The sequence below is a fragment of the Chamaea fasciata genome, unplaced genomic scaffold, assembly GCF_029207755.1.
Source record: "Chamaea fasciata isolate MVZ Bird 193981 ecotype frontalis unplaced genomic scaffold, bChaFas1.0.hap1 SCAF_1, whole genome shotgun sequence".
Taxonomy (NCBI): domain Eukaryota; kingdom Metazoa; phylum Chordata; class Aves; order Passeriformes; family Sylviidae; genus Chamaea; species Chamaea fasciata.
This window is the reverse complement of record NW_027094086.1, coordinates 110,876,669-110,893,276: the sequence shown is the minus strand read 5'-3', so window position 1 is coordinate 110,893,276 and position 16,608 is coordinate 110,876,669. Positions and strand designations below refer to the sequence as shown.

The 16,608-nt window shown below is 45.9% G+C and overlaps 1 protein-coding gene across 1 annotated transcript; it reads right to left on the bottom strand.

Moving 5' to 3' along the window:
• Positions 1 to 11,457: 11,457 nt before the first annotated feature.
• RPL14 (ribosomal protein L14) lies at positions 11,458 to 15,798 on the bottom strand. Its single transcript, XM_066193780.1, has 6 exons — positions 15,742 to 15,798; positions 14,935 to 15,036; positions 14,260 to 14,354; positions 12,706 to 12,805; positions 12,286 to 12,339; positions 11,458 to 11,744 (listed from the first exon to the last, which is right to left on the bottom strand). Exons 1-6 carry the CDS (start codon positions 15,742 to 15,744, stop codon positions 11,562 to 11,564), a joined length of 537 nt encoding a protein of 178 aa, XP_066049877.1. The 5' UTR covers positions 15,745 to 15,798; the 3' UTR covers positions 11,458 to 11,561.
• Positions 15,799 to 16,608: the final 810 nt, after the last annotated feature.

The following is a 16,608-nucleotide window of genomic DNA, read 5'->3' as shown; positions in this document are numbered from 1 at the left end:
TGTTGGGTTTTTTTTTTCAATACCAAGGGCCAATTTGAGCCAGAAGGAGATGAAGATGCATATGCTCCTCCCAAGCCCATTTGTTCCCAGTGACCCCGGTGCCAGCCAAATAGAGGGACTACTAGAGCCCCAGGGGCTGCAGAGACCAAGAGCCAGGAAAGCAAACCAGAGGTCTGCTCATGACTGCCTAAGAAAATGCTCTTTGCAGGTCTTTTTAAGTATTTCTTTGCCTTTCAGTAATGGTCCAGCAAAAAGCTGTGCCACATCAGTGCCTGGAGTGGATGCAGACATGGAAGATTTCTTATCTGCCCAAAAAGGTATTAATGCATTAAAACCACTTTTAGGGTGCTGAGGCACCTGTTTTTCTGGAGCACACAATGCCTGCAGGCAGCCAGGAGAGGGGCACAGGGGAAGAGGACCCTCACCACACCCAGCAGTGCAGACTGCAGCATGCTGAGCCCTGCAGTGCCCAGTGCAGTTCCCTCATCCAGCACCTGGTGTAGGGTGCATCCTAGGTGCCATTTCCTCAGGCGTCTGGGATAAGAGGGTCTGGAGGCTTTGCTTTGGAAAGCAGTGTGTTGTTTCAAGAGCCCTCCATGGCCAAGCAGGATACACGGGAAGCTGCCAGGCTGCAAACCATTTTTGTTTCATGTAACTTTCCCCTTCCAGCCCTGGGCTGCAACCAAGCAAAACCCATCAGTCCCTCACCGTGGCAGGTGACAGCCAACTGCTCCAGCCCTGCACTAGCTCCAGCCCCGGTCAGCGCAGCTTGGGGACAGGAGGAAACCCTCTGTCTCAGGTGTGGGGGCTTTCCAGATCCCTGACCTGTGCAACTACCTCCTCTAGGAAACCACAAAACAAACCAGATTGAACAGCATTGTTCTTTACTGATATTTGTAGCTTTAAAAAATCTGATAAAGGCACAGTATAGGGTTTTGTGAGGTATAATGAAGATACAGTGGTCTAAAAAGAGAAGAGGATGAGGCTGAGGGAAATTATGCCAAGTTACTTGACCAAGGCAGCATGGGAGGATGGTGATAGACCAGGAGGAATCTCCTGTGTCCCCAAGCCCCATTCTAGCTCACTATTCAGGCACAGTCCACATTTCACATTCATTTCACAAGGTGATGCAACACATTGGGTGTAAACAATGATGGCAACTCAGTGCTCTCGCCCAGTGTGCTCTTGTGCCAGTGCCCCAGGGCCTTCATGACCTCTTGGTTCAGTGAGTGCATCTTATTTTAATATGGTACATCTCCCTATCCCTTCCACTGCTACTCAAAACTATAGCTAAGAAAAGAAGTGGTTTGAAGGTTACGCACCAAAGCAGTGTGCCTGCTTTTGGCTTCAGCACAACCCACTCCATGCCACCCTTGGGCATGAGGAAGAGGTGCAGAAACCAAGCCCTGCATCCCCTCCTTGCTGCCTCCACCAATCTCACTGAGCCCCGCCTGCCCTGGACACTGAAGCATTGAACATCCTGAAACACTTCCCTTGAGGCCAGTTCCCTGGGGGCAGAGAATAGCCTAATACTTCTAATACAATTAGCAATATGCAGTAATTAGCAATAACCTACTGTGGGCCTTGGCACAGAGATGGCCTGTCCGAAGACAGAGCGAGTGCCAGGAAAGGGATCTGCAGGGCTCTGGAGGCTGAATCCCGCGAATCACAACTCGTTGGTGGCACCTCATTTTGGAAGCGTTTGCTTTCATCTCCCTTTCTTAATTTTGAAATGATTCAATTTATATGCAATTTTCTGTTAAAATGATTGCTGTCAGTGTGGCAGCACCGCGAACCTTGACTGACAGGCCGAGCGCTCCGGCTGGTCTCTCCGGATTGCCTCTCCCTGCAAATAACCGCTCAAAATGCACGCCTGACATTTGAGGAATTTGACATCACAAACAGGCTTGGATGGCTGCTGTAGCAGACAGACTTAAGTGATCAGTGGCCAAACCAGTAACGTAAGCCTAGTGGGCCATGAAACAAACGCTCCAATCTTGGCATTATGAAATTCCAAAAAATTTCCCCCTCCCTCCCCTGCTTTTTAATGACATTCACCGTGCAAAAATCAGATTTAAAAAGCAGACCTAAGAACGAAGTGCATTGAAAAACAGTTTCCTGAGGAGAGCTCTCCAAATCCATAGGACTGTGACTAGCTTGTACCTGAGCTGGGTAGTCCTAAGCCCACCACTGCAGCCCCCAGATCTCATAAGTAGCATCCCTGCTACTGCATCCTGGAAGATCAGTGAATATGTGAACAGTGGAAACCACTTCTCTTCTGTCTTTTTTTCTTCTCTATCCTCTGACCACCAGCTTAGCCAGGAGCAAGTACTTTGAAACAGGAGAGCTGAGACCTTTCCCTAAGGTTCTCTAAGCAGGCCAAAATCCCAGGAAACCAATGGAGAGCAAAGAAGGCCGTGGGTGCTGCTGCACCCACAGCAGCATCTCTGTGCTCCCTCAAATGACTGTAGGCACTGGCAAAATCTTCTGGTATAACCCTGACTCCATTTCATAGAGACTGACTTGCCTTTCCACTTGCTTGTCCTCATAAAGAAATGCCTGCTGCAGAGGGATGAAAACAGGCTAATTTTTTTTTCTTCTTCTTTCCCAGAAATACTTCTTTCTTTCCTTTTCTGTCCCAGTGGACCTGCATTCATTTCTCTCTTGGGAACTAATGACAGGCAGTGGAAAGGGGACGGATTTCAAGAGCTGTCAAGGAAAGTTATTCTGCCTCTCAGAAAGTAAAGCTGAAGGGTTTTTTCTTCCTTTCAGAAAAGTGTGAGGCTCTAATGGGTTTGAGGGGCTATGAATATGACTTTTCACATCTGCCAAGATAATTATAAGCTTGAATGAATTTCTGATACGCAAACCCTGTCCAGATAAATCATACCTATCAAGCACTGATTAAAAACAAGCTATTCAGAAAGCCTTCAAATTTCTCTTCCCTTCCCACTCCACTATTTCCTGTATCTGTTGGTAATGGGTCTTAGTGCTTTACTAAGGAACTGTAGAGGAAACCCTGGTACTTCACCCTTTTTTTGCAGGAAGTGTGAAAGAGATGGGAAATTAAGGCTATAGGGATCAAGCATAATGAAGAGAGATTTGGGCTCAGACTGGGTCTGGCACCGGGACACATAAGATGCTAAGAAGCAGGTAAGGTGCAAAACTGAGTTTTGCATCTGGTTTCAAAGCATGACGTGACCCCATGCCCCACTTCCCCAATCAGTATCTCTACAGGGGAGAAGCAAGAGTCCCTTACTCAGAGAAAAACCTGGATGTGGGTGATTTCTTTCAGTTCACTGTGTGGGAACGACTCGTGCATCTCAGGTTTTCCTCATTGTTCACATGGAAATAAGCCCACCCAAGTCATTTATGGAATGCACTGAATTTTCATAAATATGCTGAAGAAGCTGCACACCCCCAGTGCAGCAATTAGAGTAAATTAATGCTGCTGGGGTGCCTTTGTCACCATTTGTCTGACTCAAGACAAAAGGCAGAGAGGTCACATCCTGAAGGGAGAGTAATCCTTTATAAGCAGTGTTTAAGATGCCAGAGAAAACAATAACATCTGTGGAGAACCACACGTTCCCTCAGTGCACAGACTTTATACTTCCCACAAATACCTATTGTATCCTCCTTGTTGTCATGACTCAAGCACAAGCATATGGAGAAAGGGACAAAGAGTTATTAAGTCCTTCAGAGGTGATTACTCATTCCTCCAATTTAACATTTTAGATAAACGCTACAAACCCTGAATCGCTTGTCAGAACACAGTATTGTTTTTACAGAACATGAGCTGAGTCAAATGAGTTAGGGTTCTCTTTTCATTTTTTAATTTCTAAGGGCTATTTTTAAAGATCTCCCATGTTCAACCAGAAAAAAAAAAATTATTACCTCTGTTCTGTGTCCAAGACAATTGCTGTGTTATTAGAAAAGAAACTTTTTCCTAGCCTGCTCCTCCAAGAAAAGCTGACCACTCTGCATCTCGAAGGCTCTCAGCCTCCATCCACCAACAGCTTATGGAAAAAATTGAACTTCAGCCCCATGTGAAAACAGTCACTGACAGTCCAGCCATGTTGTGGCATCCCAAGTCCATGGGAGAGGGTGAACTTTCCAGGTGGCACAACCTGGGTGCCCCAACAGGGTTCCATCCCACTGGGTTCCATTACTCCCAACAGCTAGTATAACAACTTGAACTTCAGCACTGACTTTCTACCTGTATTTCACCCCAGGCTCCTCTGTCCTCTTCAGTCAGTCCTTCCCAAGGCAGGGCTCCCCCTTTTTTAAGCCTTTTCTTCCTCTCTCTTTCTCCTTTCTAGATACAAACCTCAGCACTCCAATGAATCTGAAACACCGGGTTTTTTTGGACTGTCACCATGTAAATCAAGAGATTCAGATCTCTGTTATTTAGTATCCCACTAATCCTGCACCATCTGTGATCTTCACTAGCAAATAAATGCGTGTGTGTCTGTGTATCCTTAACTTGATCACTGTTTGAAAATACGGGATGTTGGATGAAGAACAATTCCACCCCACTGCATACAAAAGCTTTAGCACTGATGTCTTATTTTGAGATCTGTTGATTGTTGAGACAGTTTCTCATCCAATATGTAAAGCAGTCCCTGTAAATTATACTGCTTGCAAAATAAAAAGGGTGTACGGTGCTGTGTCTGTTGCTTTGGAGACACCCAAAGGCAGATGTGCCCTGCCAGCACAGATGCCGTGCTCTCCTCGGGAAGGTGAAGAGCGTGACTGACCATGAAACCATGTTAGCTGGCAATCCTTACACTCACAGCTTCTCGCTTTTTCTTAACAAAGGCTTTGCCTTTGCCACCCACTTGTGCTGATGCCTTGAGAGGCTACCTAGAACAGTGTAAAAGGAATAAAGTAGTAGGTACTTATTAAAAAGACCTTCAAATAATACACCTTGGGCAGTACAAGAGCCTGGCTGAGGCTGCACCCAAGATGGATGATGGGTCACACATTTTCACACTTTTATAAGTTTTGGTCCGTTTACATATTGGGTTTAATCGTCTAGTTACAGCTTCAGGTTATGAAGTCCCATCCTCCCAATTTGCTCTCCTCAGTTTGCTGTTGTTAACACTTTTTGGGCCTGAAGCTGCAATGGTGTCCTTGGTTCTTAGGCTGGAAAAGGATTGTTTTGTCTAACTACTCTGTGAAGAGAACTTGCTAACACTTTATATGAAATTCAGAGTTATGTACTAATGCAGTACAGAATCTGGATAATATGAAAGCTAAAACTTAAGGCATCAATGCTACCACACTTATGGAAGGTGGTCAGGAAAAAGTCACTGGAAGTTCTGTATCACCACAGAAAAATTTCCTGAAGAGTTGCTAAATTAGTGCACAAGTTACGTGGGCTTAGAGAGGCTAAGATTTAGTATTAGGGGTTCAGAGAGTTGCATGACTTGGTGAAATACAGGTAGAAAGTCAGTGTTGAAGTTCAAGGTGTTATACCAGCTGCTGGGAACAATGGAACCCAGTGGGATGGAACCCTTGGCCTCCTGAGCAAGAGTTGTTCAAGATCATCTTACTCTGGAGGTGCCTGGGGAAAGAAAAGAAGGTGTGGTGGGGCTCTGCAAGGAGCAGCTCAGCTCATCCCTCAGTTCTCCTGCACCATCCAGAGCTCCCTGCATGGCTTAAATCTGCAGGCAGCTTTCAGAAAGCCTGAAAGGGAGCACAGCAATGCCAGGTGGGAGCACAGAGCATTGCTGCCTGAGATTCATGTTAGCAACTGCTGGTGCTGCATGCCCAGCCTCCCCACAAAGTATGACTGTGGCTCTCCAAGACCTGCCAGAGGTCAATCCCTACCTCTGCATGTGAACAGGCCAGATCCTGGGGGCAGAGCCTGCTCTCCTGGGTTTGCTGTGCGCCAGTGTCCTGAGACCAGGGGACATCAAACTAGCATATGGCTTCATTTTCCTCAGAGTATACCTCATTTTCCTCAGCAAACCTCCAGCTCTAACCTGCAGGATCACACAGAAACAAGGGGGAAATGAACACAGACTGATGCATGGACAGAAGCAATCTGTTTCTTTTCCTAGAAGGAGTTCTTGGCATATGCTTGAGTTGGGACCACAAAGACACTATGGGCTGTGCACATACCTCTGCACCAGGGAAAGTCCTCTGTCACTGTGATACCAGGACGGGGGAAAGCGTATGCACTAATACATGGAGCAATCAGGCAGTATTTAATCTGAGAGCTTTGAATTGTGGCTGCAGAAAATAGGGTCTGACCAACATATGGGCTCATGAATCTTTCCTGACAGCCCTGCAGTTACAGAAGCAAGAAGTGGAGCCTCCTGGTTATAAATCGGTCATGAATAAATTTAGGTTGACAATTAGAAAGTTTCTAATCATCAGAGGATTAGGTTCTTGGAACTTTCAGACAGGAGGAGTGGGCAGTGAACCTTTGTCGCTCCCAGTAGAGCAGCATACAAGAAAGGAGGGAACTGAAGAGCATGGAGAATTCCTCATGTCCATGTCCCCAGGGATGGCTTTGTATCAGCTGCTAGTGGGACAAAGCATTAGCCCTGGAGCCGAATTTCTCCAGTTTTGAGCAGAGTGGCCAGAAAGAAAGGTCAGATTGTCAGGGTCTAGCTTGCTGGGCATGTTCTCCTTCCAAGGACCATGAAGACACCGAATTTCCTGTCTGAGCAGTGACCACCCAAGGCTGTTTGGCAGTGCCTGTGACCCTGAGCACTCTCATCCTGTGGCACGGCATGGGGACTTTCTCCTGACAACAATCTCAAATTTTCTACAGGATGCTAGAAATTATTTTGCAGTACGGACTGTGTGGATGCTTTTCAGTTTCCTGTTGGAATAATTGTCCTGTGGCACAATTGCCTGCGTTGACATTTAAATGCAACTCTGCCTCCCACTCTAGACCTGCTGCAATCCCAGCAGAGAGCTGGCATATCCAGTATGAACATCCTTCCTTCCAAGGTCACTTTCAGGGTGTCTAGGAGTTGAGGATGCCTGTTCACATCTGGGATGAGGATCTGCATGCATCACCAGCAGCAGCAGCTTGTCAGCCTCTCCCTGGACCTTGAAAAATGCTTTAAGCAAGCAAAAATGATGCCACTTTCAGCTAGTCAGACTTAATTTATTTCATTATGCCGTGAACTCTGATTTTTTTTTTTTTTTTTTTTTTTTTTGCATTATCCACAGAGACTTCCAGGATGAGCTAAGACTCACAAGTGCAATGTGAATGAGACAAGCAATAGTAATAAAAGATAAGCAAGAAAGAAGCCCCTCCCTGTAAAGTTATTCATGGATTCCAGGGAGGAAGAGAAGGAAGAAAGAAAAAGCCCTCAAGCCTGTTTTCCATCTCTTCTTTAGAACATTTTTACACAGCACCTGACTGTGGCAATTACACAGCTAGCAATGGCCCCTTCTTTTGTAAATAGAAGGCTCAAACAGTGGCTATAAAAAGTCTTGACTGGTGAGTTATTGTGGAAAATATTCAGATGTTGTGCTCTCCCACTGTGCGTCCTCAGGTAAAGCTCCAGCAGATCTCAAAAATAATGTTCTTTCATGCTATTTAAATATGCACACCATGACTTTTTTGAAGTATCTCTCATCTTCATCAGAGCTTCCTAATAAGATCCTGCCACATAAACCTTTATCAGGACACAGAGCTCCAAAACACCACCCATGGCTCCCCCAGCAGCCCAAAGCAGATGCAAGGGAAGAGCTCGGCTCTGCTGAAGGCTGTGATGAACAGGTCAGGGTCTCTCCTCACTATGGTGAGGAACAGTTCCAGAACGAAATAATCCTGAAAAATACCTTCCAACCAGGGATCACCAAGGAAATGTTAAAAAGTACTTCCTCTGTAACAAGAACTGGGTCAATGCACTTTTAGGAAGGAGGAAGTGGCTCTGTGCTGGTGGCAATGGCATAATTTTTATGTTGGTGACCAGCACAAATAGCTGACTGCGGATGGAAGACTTCTCTAATTTGGATGCATGCAGTGGTCTGAAAGTTTATGGGGGAGGTGGAGAGTTTGCCAGAAAGGTGAAGAGTTCACCTGGAGCCAACTCAGTTTTATCACCACTGAAAGGGAGGTGAGAAAAAGATGACCAACTCCTTGTTTATCTAAAACAAGAGTATAATCCAGGGACAGCTACACAAAGTGAAGGTTGGGCCACGTTCCCACTTAAGGACACCATGAACTGAAAGTTGCACAGCCCCCAGGAATGAAGCTTATGCAGGGAAAAGGGTGTGGGTACATCACCAGTATTCACAGGGCCTGTGGCAAGGCAGGGACAAGGACTGCAGGACAACCAGGGGTGTCGCGTTTAAACTGGTGAAAGCTGATCTTTCTGCTTCAGTGAAGGAAATGCCAGTACAAACTCAAAAGTACCAATACTTGTGACAATAGTATATGCAACTTCAAGCTCAAGACAACATAAAAAAATTCCAAATCAAACCCCCAAACAAACCAACCCAGCCCCCCTTCGTCTCCCTGGAATTACAGAGTGGAATAACAAAAAGCTGAAGACCTGAAATGAGTAGACCACGCTGTCATCCCTGTAATTTGCTCCACTTACCACTTCCTTGCAAGCTGTACTTACTTATATACCAATAATGCTGTGAATAGAAATTAGCACCCCTTCATCTCGATAAAAAGCAGGCACGTGGAGCTTTCAGAGACACTTTATCAGTGTGCACAGGAGAAAAGCAGAGAAACCTTACAGGGCTGGAAATATTTAAGGGGCACTATAATTGAAGCAAGACAAAATAAATGGAGCTATAAATTAGACCAGATTTGTCACAAATCCATCAGTAAATGCAGAGATTTCTCTTTCAAGTCTATTACATCTCAATGAAAAAATTGAAACACATTCAGATGCCAAACAGACATGCTAGTCAAGAGCCAAAATCATGCAAATACAGCATTTTTCAAGAAGAAATATGCATCACCAGCAAATCAGTTGACCCAGAACTGTGCCTGATTCATGGTAATAGCAGATTTTACACCTTTTAGCTACAGATCATGCCAAGGAGTCCAGTCCTACTCCTAAAATTGCTCACGCCTCCCAGGCTTTGCAGCACAGAGATTAGGACTGGGTTTGCCAAGTACTGGTATCAGTTCAGGAAGTACAGCAAATATCTGCTGATCTTTGGGCTGGGGTAAATGCCCTGCTCTGCCCCCAGCAAGCCCACTACACATTCGTTGTGAAGTGATCCGAGACAACAAACACAGGGACTTCACCTCAAGCTTTCTTAGCAGCAGACCCCATTTCTGTATGCTCAGCTCCACCAAGTAAATTAGGAAGCATAACCATAGTCCAGCAAAGTACACCCTAGTCAACTATAAAGGCAAAATGAAGAATTGGCTAAGCACGTCTATTGCTCTCAAGCGTTTGTGCCATCCCTTTTGTTTGGCACCATTCCTTGCACGGGAAGGCAGCACAATTGCCTGGCCTTAGGAAGAACCTTCCGAAGAGCAAACGTTGCCATCGTGTGGTAACCTTCAGAAATAAACTGCACTCCTGAGGTTTTTCGAATTCCCCTAGCTTTCCAAAAAAGGAAGAACCAGCCCAGAGGGCTGGAAAACGCCCGTGGACTGAAAGGAAGGTGCGCTGCCCACAATACAGACCTGCAGGTTTCAGAGAGGTTTCATGAGATGCTGAAAGGAGCACCAAATGCTGCCGATATGGAACACCAGGTCAGAAATGCTCTGTGCAGGTACCAAACTCCACTATATTCTGTTATTGCTCTTTTCTCCTTTTGGCCAAACTGCAAAAAACAGTACTTTGACAGAAGTCCTGCTTGTCAGGCGTGGTGTTACAGAGCCCAGCTTTCTTTTAAGGCACAGAATACTCTCTCCCCCCAGCAGTGCCTAAATCTTTACTGCCCTACTCTCGTGGCACAGTGCTTCAGGATAATCCCAGCTCCCAAAGATTACTGTACACCTTATACTGTGGAAAAGTTTCAGCTGCCTCAGCAGCTGCCAAGTGGAAGGAATGAAAACACTGGATAAATTGCAGTCATAGGCAAAGATGTTCTGGGGAAGACAGTACCTTTAAAAATGAGTAAGTGGCATAGAAAAAAGTGTTTCTGAGCTCATGATTGAAGGCACGTCTATTTTCTATACCATTTTTCCCCTCCATCTTATATAACCAAGCTTAACAGTAGTACATAAAAAAAATCAGTAACTGTAAGGGACACATCTTTCACCTTAAAGGACCTCTAGGTTGACAGAACTTTAAAGTTACTTTCAAGTTAACAGTTTCAGAGTAGGTGGATTTTATCACTTCAAAATCCAATTTAAAATCAAGGTCTCCAGACACTTGAACATGCCTTTTTTTTGCACAATTTCTGATTTTTTTCCCCTTAGCAGTTTTATCCCTATCAACCATGTGCTTGAACTCTTATTTCCAAGGGTATATAAATAGCTCAAGACAACACTGTATACTTCTCAGTGCTTGGGTATGCCGAACGCTGGCTGAAATAAGCCGCACTAACCATGTAAATAGTTAAAGCACATGTTTTTAAAATATGCTTAACAGTGTATTTGGCAACATATATTTGAGTATGTATATGAAAATATAAAGGTCTCACAACCTTCATTCTTTAAAATATATATTTCCTCCTCCAACTTATATTTGACTGAAAAAGTAATTCGCTTTTGAATTACCAGATACCTCAGACTTGAAAGATTTCTCCATTCAATGTGAGGAAAACGTATCTCCTGCCAAGAAACTACAGGAGGAAACACAGGAAATTACATGGATGCTGACACCGAGATTTGTAAACATTATTTTATAATGCAAAGACTAAATTGAGCTGTTTGGTGTTTCAGACAAACTCATTTTTAGGTCCTTTTTACTTGATGGTTTTGCTTAGTGGAAATTATATGCTGCATAGTTTAAGGAATTGGAGTTAAATCCCAGGTCTTGACGCAAAATCTTACCCTTAAACTTTCCAAACAGCAAACAAACATACTGAAATACATGCCAACCATTTCCATCTTGTTAATACACCACAAATTACTGTAACTGCTTACAGGGCAACTATGGTGTTTGACATCTGAAGCATCCAAGTATTCCAGGTCACTACTAAAAAATTTTGGAAGTTTTTTAGAAAATAATTTGTCAAGTCTTTCAAACACTGACATTCTTGTATTCTAACCAGAACACATCCTTTCAGCATATGCCTGAATTTATACAGAACTATTAGTGTAATTATTTTCATGTATTTTACACTTAAGACTGTGCAAGTACATTTGTACATTCCCAACCAAATCCAATAGCTGACTGGTTTTAAATGTCAGGATCTGACCTACTTCAAATAACTGGGAATGCTATTATTTCAGCTGGCATTGGGTATAGAGTACTGGGCATAGCATGGCAAAAGCATTCCTGCATGTTCCTGGGGAATACTAGAATCCAACACACGGACATTAAAAAATGAGACAGACAACAGCTCTTGGTCAGAAATAAAAACAAACGTATGATTACAATTTAAATCAAATGTTTGTAATTTTAAAATCAGAACAAGGACACAGAGTTATACATAATGAGAAGTTCATTTTATTTCTGTGCCTTCTGTGCCTTCGGTGCTGGTGCCTTCTCGGGCTTCTTAGCCTTGGGTGCCTTCTCTGGTTTTTTGCCCTTGGGTGCCTTCACTGGCTTCCCTGGCTTCCCTGGCTTCTTGCCTTTTTTAGAAGCCAGCCTCTGGAGCTTCTTCATTTCATGCTTGATGATTCTGTTCCTCTGTTAAAAAAAAAAATGTTTACACTTTATCAGAATGAAAAGAGCAGGAGTTCAAATACTGTGCCTTAATTCAAATTCTAAGCTTTCAGATTCTGCCTCTTTTCATTATCACCCTTTACCATGCATAATATTTGAAATGTCAAATTCCAGCTAAAACTGTTCCAATCTACCAAGTGGACATTATCATTCTGGCTGGTAGCTCAGACATCTCAATATTTCATGTGTAATAATTTTCATTAGAGGGTGAAATATTAACAGCAACCCATCCAGAATGTTTGATTTTATCAGCAAGGCAATTCCTTCCTCCGCTGCAACTTGAGAGGACTGAAAGATGGATTATACAAGCTCAAGTCTGACCAATTACAGAAGAGTGGTAACACACAAAGAAGCATGGAAAATTCAAGGCGTTCACATCCATGGTGTCACCCCATAACCCAATCCAGATGTGAAAGTAAGGCTACTAACACTGGATATGTTAAGTGACTCTAAAGGGAAAGCTACAAGCATTAACCCCATAAAGAAGCAGCACTCAAAGACTTACCATTTTCTTCGCTTTCATCACCTTGTAGCGATCAAAGTCAGTCATTTTGGCTTTCTGTGTGAAAGGAATCAGTCATGAAACTCTGATACGTACAAGTAGTAAAACTCAGCATTCCAAAAGTAACTGATCATCTCCAAATGAGTTTTAGTTGCACTTCTGAAAGCAGCTCACAAGTTAAGGCCTTTGCACCACCCCAGGATGCAGGAAAAGAGGAGCAGGGAAAGAGGCTGTTACAGAAATAACTGAACAAAACCACATTCACTGTTAAAATAGAAGAAGTTTAAGCTGATAAGTTAAAAACCTATGCCTTGTCTATCCTTAATCCTAGCTAGCTATTGAAAACATGCAGCCTTTCAACTGTACCTAATTTTACAAAGCAGGAGCAGTACATGTACTCCTCATCCAGTGAAACACTGTTACCTTTTCTCGGGCTTCAATCTTCTTTGCCCATCTTGTCGCTGACCATTTTTCATTTATATTTTCCTTCTCCCAGGCAAGTCGCACACACTTCTGACGAGCGCTGCATTGGAACAGTCACAAAATCACATTCTCAGGCTTTATTAAAAAAAAAGTTCTCCCTGATTCTGGCCTCCCAAATTTCATTCAAGGGGAAATGACTCTACTGCATTACTTCAGACACCTTACTTCACGTCAATGTCACATGCATCTCTGTGGCCTAATTAACGTTCTGTTGAATAAATGCTTCACTGGAACTGACAGAATGCGTCGCTAGAATCACAGAATGGGTCAGGTTGAAAGGCACTGCAGTGGGGTCACCTGCTCCAACCTCCCTGCTCAAGCAGGGCCATCCCAGAGCACATGGCACAGGATTGTGTCCAGGGGGTTCTGGAGTACCTCCAGTGAGGGAGACTCCACCACCTCTCTGGGCAACCTGTTCCAGTGCTCGGCCACCTGCTCCAGGAGATCCACATCTCTCTTGTCCTGAGGAGTCCAGAACTGGACACGGCACTCCAGGTGTGGTCTCACTCCAGGTGAGGCAGGATCACCTCCCCCGCCCCGCTGGCTGCACTCTCCCTAATACCCCCAGGACACTACTGGCCTTCTCGGCCACAAGGACGCTGCTGGCTCAGGGACAGCTTGTTGTTCCCCAGGACCCTCAGGCTCTTCTCTGCAGAGCTGCTTTCCAGCAAGTTGGCCTCAAGTTTGTTCAGTTGGTCGGGACTATTGTTCCCCAGCTGCAGGACCCTGCACCTGCCCCCATGCTGAACTTCCAAAGTTTCCTCTCTGCCCAATTCTCCAGCCTGCTGAGATCCTTTTGACTGGCAGCACAGCACCCTGAGGTATCAGCCACTCCTCCCAAATTTGTGTCATCAATGAACCTGCTGAGCAATCTGCCCCTTCATCCAAGTCCCTGATCAGTAAATTAAACAATACTGGGACCAGTACTGAACCTTGGGGGACACCACAGGTGACAAGCCTCCAACCAGATCCTGTGCCACTGATCATGGACCTCTGGGATCTGCCGTCAGTCCACCTCACTGTTCAAATTAGCAGCTATTCCAGCACTGCTTCAGCATCAGAACTACTGCCCTTTTTTGATTCTAAATTACAGAAAGTCATACATTAACTGAGCGAAAATAACAGAATAAGTCCACCCTCCTGCAATTCCAGTGTAGTTGTGTAGGCAGGGAACCTATTTAATGCCTGAAGGTGACTTAAACAGTAGCAAAAGCAAAGCTGCAGCAGCATTTACACTGCTTTCCCCCACACAATCCACCACAGAACTACCCTGTGAGATGCCTCGACTGCTGTGAGACTTCCTTTGCTCCTGAATGGCAACTATCAGCCAACACTGGCAATAAAAACCTAGATATATTCATCTACAATATCACAGTATGCCAAACTTTTACTGTTAATCCACAACTGTTTGAACTTTCTAGACTTAGCAAGGATCAGTCATCAAATGACAGCATGGGGGTTTTTTTATGCAGGTCAAGCTAAACGCCAACTCACCTGTGGGGGAACTTCAGGACAAAGTCAGTCAGCTGCATGCACTTGAAGGGCATGGCCTGCCTCCTGACACCACTGCAGGGGCCATCCACCAGTGCCTGAAAAAGGGAAACAAATGTGGGGGTTTGCAGCAGTTTTCCCATTGCATTTGATTTAGACAGCTGCTCCCTAAAAACGTATGAACAGTATCTTGACAACCCTGATCCAAAACTGAAACACACATTATGCAGACAAAAGTGGAGACTGTTAAGTCTTGCCTGTACAACCCAAGCTTTGCAGAAAGAATTTTAAAGGCCTGCCTCTGACATAAAACCAAACTGAAATAATTAAAAAAAAAAGGCACACAAAACTAAGATGTGCACAGGTAGAGTCCCCTAGCCCGGATATTCACTTTACACATACATTAATGCCATTCCATTCACAAGCTTTAGACTCCAACTGACATCCCTTGTCCACTTCTACACCAAGGAAACACAGCAAAGAGGGGGATGTATCACTTGCTGGCGGGAAAAAGCGTGCTCCTAAAGGTTTCAAATACAACAGCTGTTAACTCCTTTCCTTTTATCAATTACTCATTTGAAAACAAATTTTCTATTGAAATCAATACACGCAGCCTTAGCATACAAGTTTCTGTTAAGGCAGAAAGGAAGGAATATAGGTGTAGCACTCACAACTTACCCTATTTTGGTCAATAACATCCACGATGGCCACCAGTTTGCCAGCATGTGGCCCGAAGGAGATGAAGGCAACTCTGCCGATCTCCACGAAGCGCTTGAACACCTGGAAGAGCAGGCAGGAATGGACAGAGTTAGGCGAGAACACACCCAAGGCCATTTTCAGATTCAAGGCTCTGAGAACCTTTAAAAGAGCTCCCCAAAAAAATCACAGAATAGTTTGGGCCGGACAGAGACCCTTAAGATCAATAAGTCCCGACCGCCCTGCCGTGGGCAGGGACATCTTCCATTTCACCAGGCTGCTCAGAGCTCCATCCAAAGAGGTCTTTAACACTTCCAGGGATGGGGCATCCACAATTTCTCTGGACAACCTGTTCCAGTGCCTCAACATCCCCTCAGTAAAGCATTTTTCCTACTATATAATCTAAACCTACTCTCTTTCGGTTTGAAGCCATTCCCCCCTGCCCCGTCACCACATGCTCCTGTGAACAGTCCTACCCCATCTTTCCTCTAAGTTCCCTTCAGCTCCTGGAAAGCTGCACGAACCGCACGAAACCCGCACGCTTGAGCGAAGGAGCCACGGTCCCGCCGCGCTCCGAGCCCGGCCCTGCCCGAGCCCGCACACCACGCGGAGCGCGGCCCCGGCCTAGAGCGGGTGAGGCGGGCGCGGGCGAGGCGGGCGCGGTCACCCCGCCGCCGCCGCGGGTGCCGGCGCAGGGAGGCCCGGCGGGAGCCCTGGGGCGGCGAGCGGGAAGCGGCGGGAGCGCGGCGGGCCCGCCAGGCCGGCGGAGAGGCGCACGGCCGCACGTACCATGATGGCGGCGGCAGCAGAGAGGGCGGGGCGGCCCCGCCGGCGCCCGGAAGCCGCCTCGGCTCCGCCGCTGCGCGTGCGCGGGGCGGGGCGGCCGCGGGGACGCGCGCCGTGGCCGTCGCTCCGCCGGGCGCATGCGCTGTGGCGTCCCGCGCGCCGCTGCGGGGCGCGTTCCCGTCCCTTCCCATTCCTGTCCGTGATCTCCTGTCCCTGTGTCATTCCATGGGACTCCACGGCCGCAGGAGGTCTTTTCCAAAAGAACTAGTTCTTCTCTAGCCACCTGCAGGTCCCACCCTCCTCCATAAGCACTGCATTATGCTGTCCCTCTCTGGGTCCCCCACTGCCCACCATGAGCCCACCCTGTACTGCGGAGTGTGGGATACATCGAGATCGGCTTAAGTCAGAGTGGTCTTTGGTGTAAGAGGTTGTATACTTTGTGCCGCTTTAGGCTGCTACGGTTAACTTTCTTCACAGTGGCTTGTGTGGGGCTGTGTTTGGATTTGTGCTGAACACGGGGTTGATAATACGGAGATGTGTTTGTTATTGCTGAGCAGGGCTTGCACAGAGCCAAGGCCTTTTCTGCTGTCCATACTGCCACACAGGCAAGGAATTTGGGAGTGCATGGGAGGCTGAGAGGAGACACAGCTGGGACAGGTGACCCAGAATGACCTAAGGCAGATTCCAGACTTTACAACATCATAAGTTTATAAGGTGGGAGAAGGAGAAAGCAGGGGGATGTTCAGAGTGATGATGTGTCTTGGTTTAGATAGACAGGTATCTGCCAGGGAGGGTTGGAGTCTCCCTTAAAATGTAAGCCCCTCCCCCCCCTTTTCCAAATTATCATAAATTTGCAATTAAAAGGCTGTC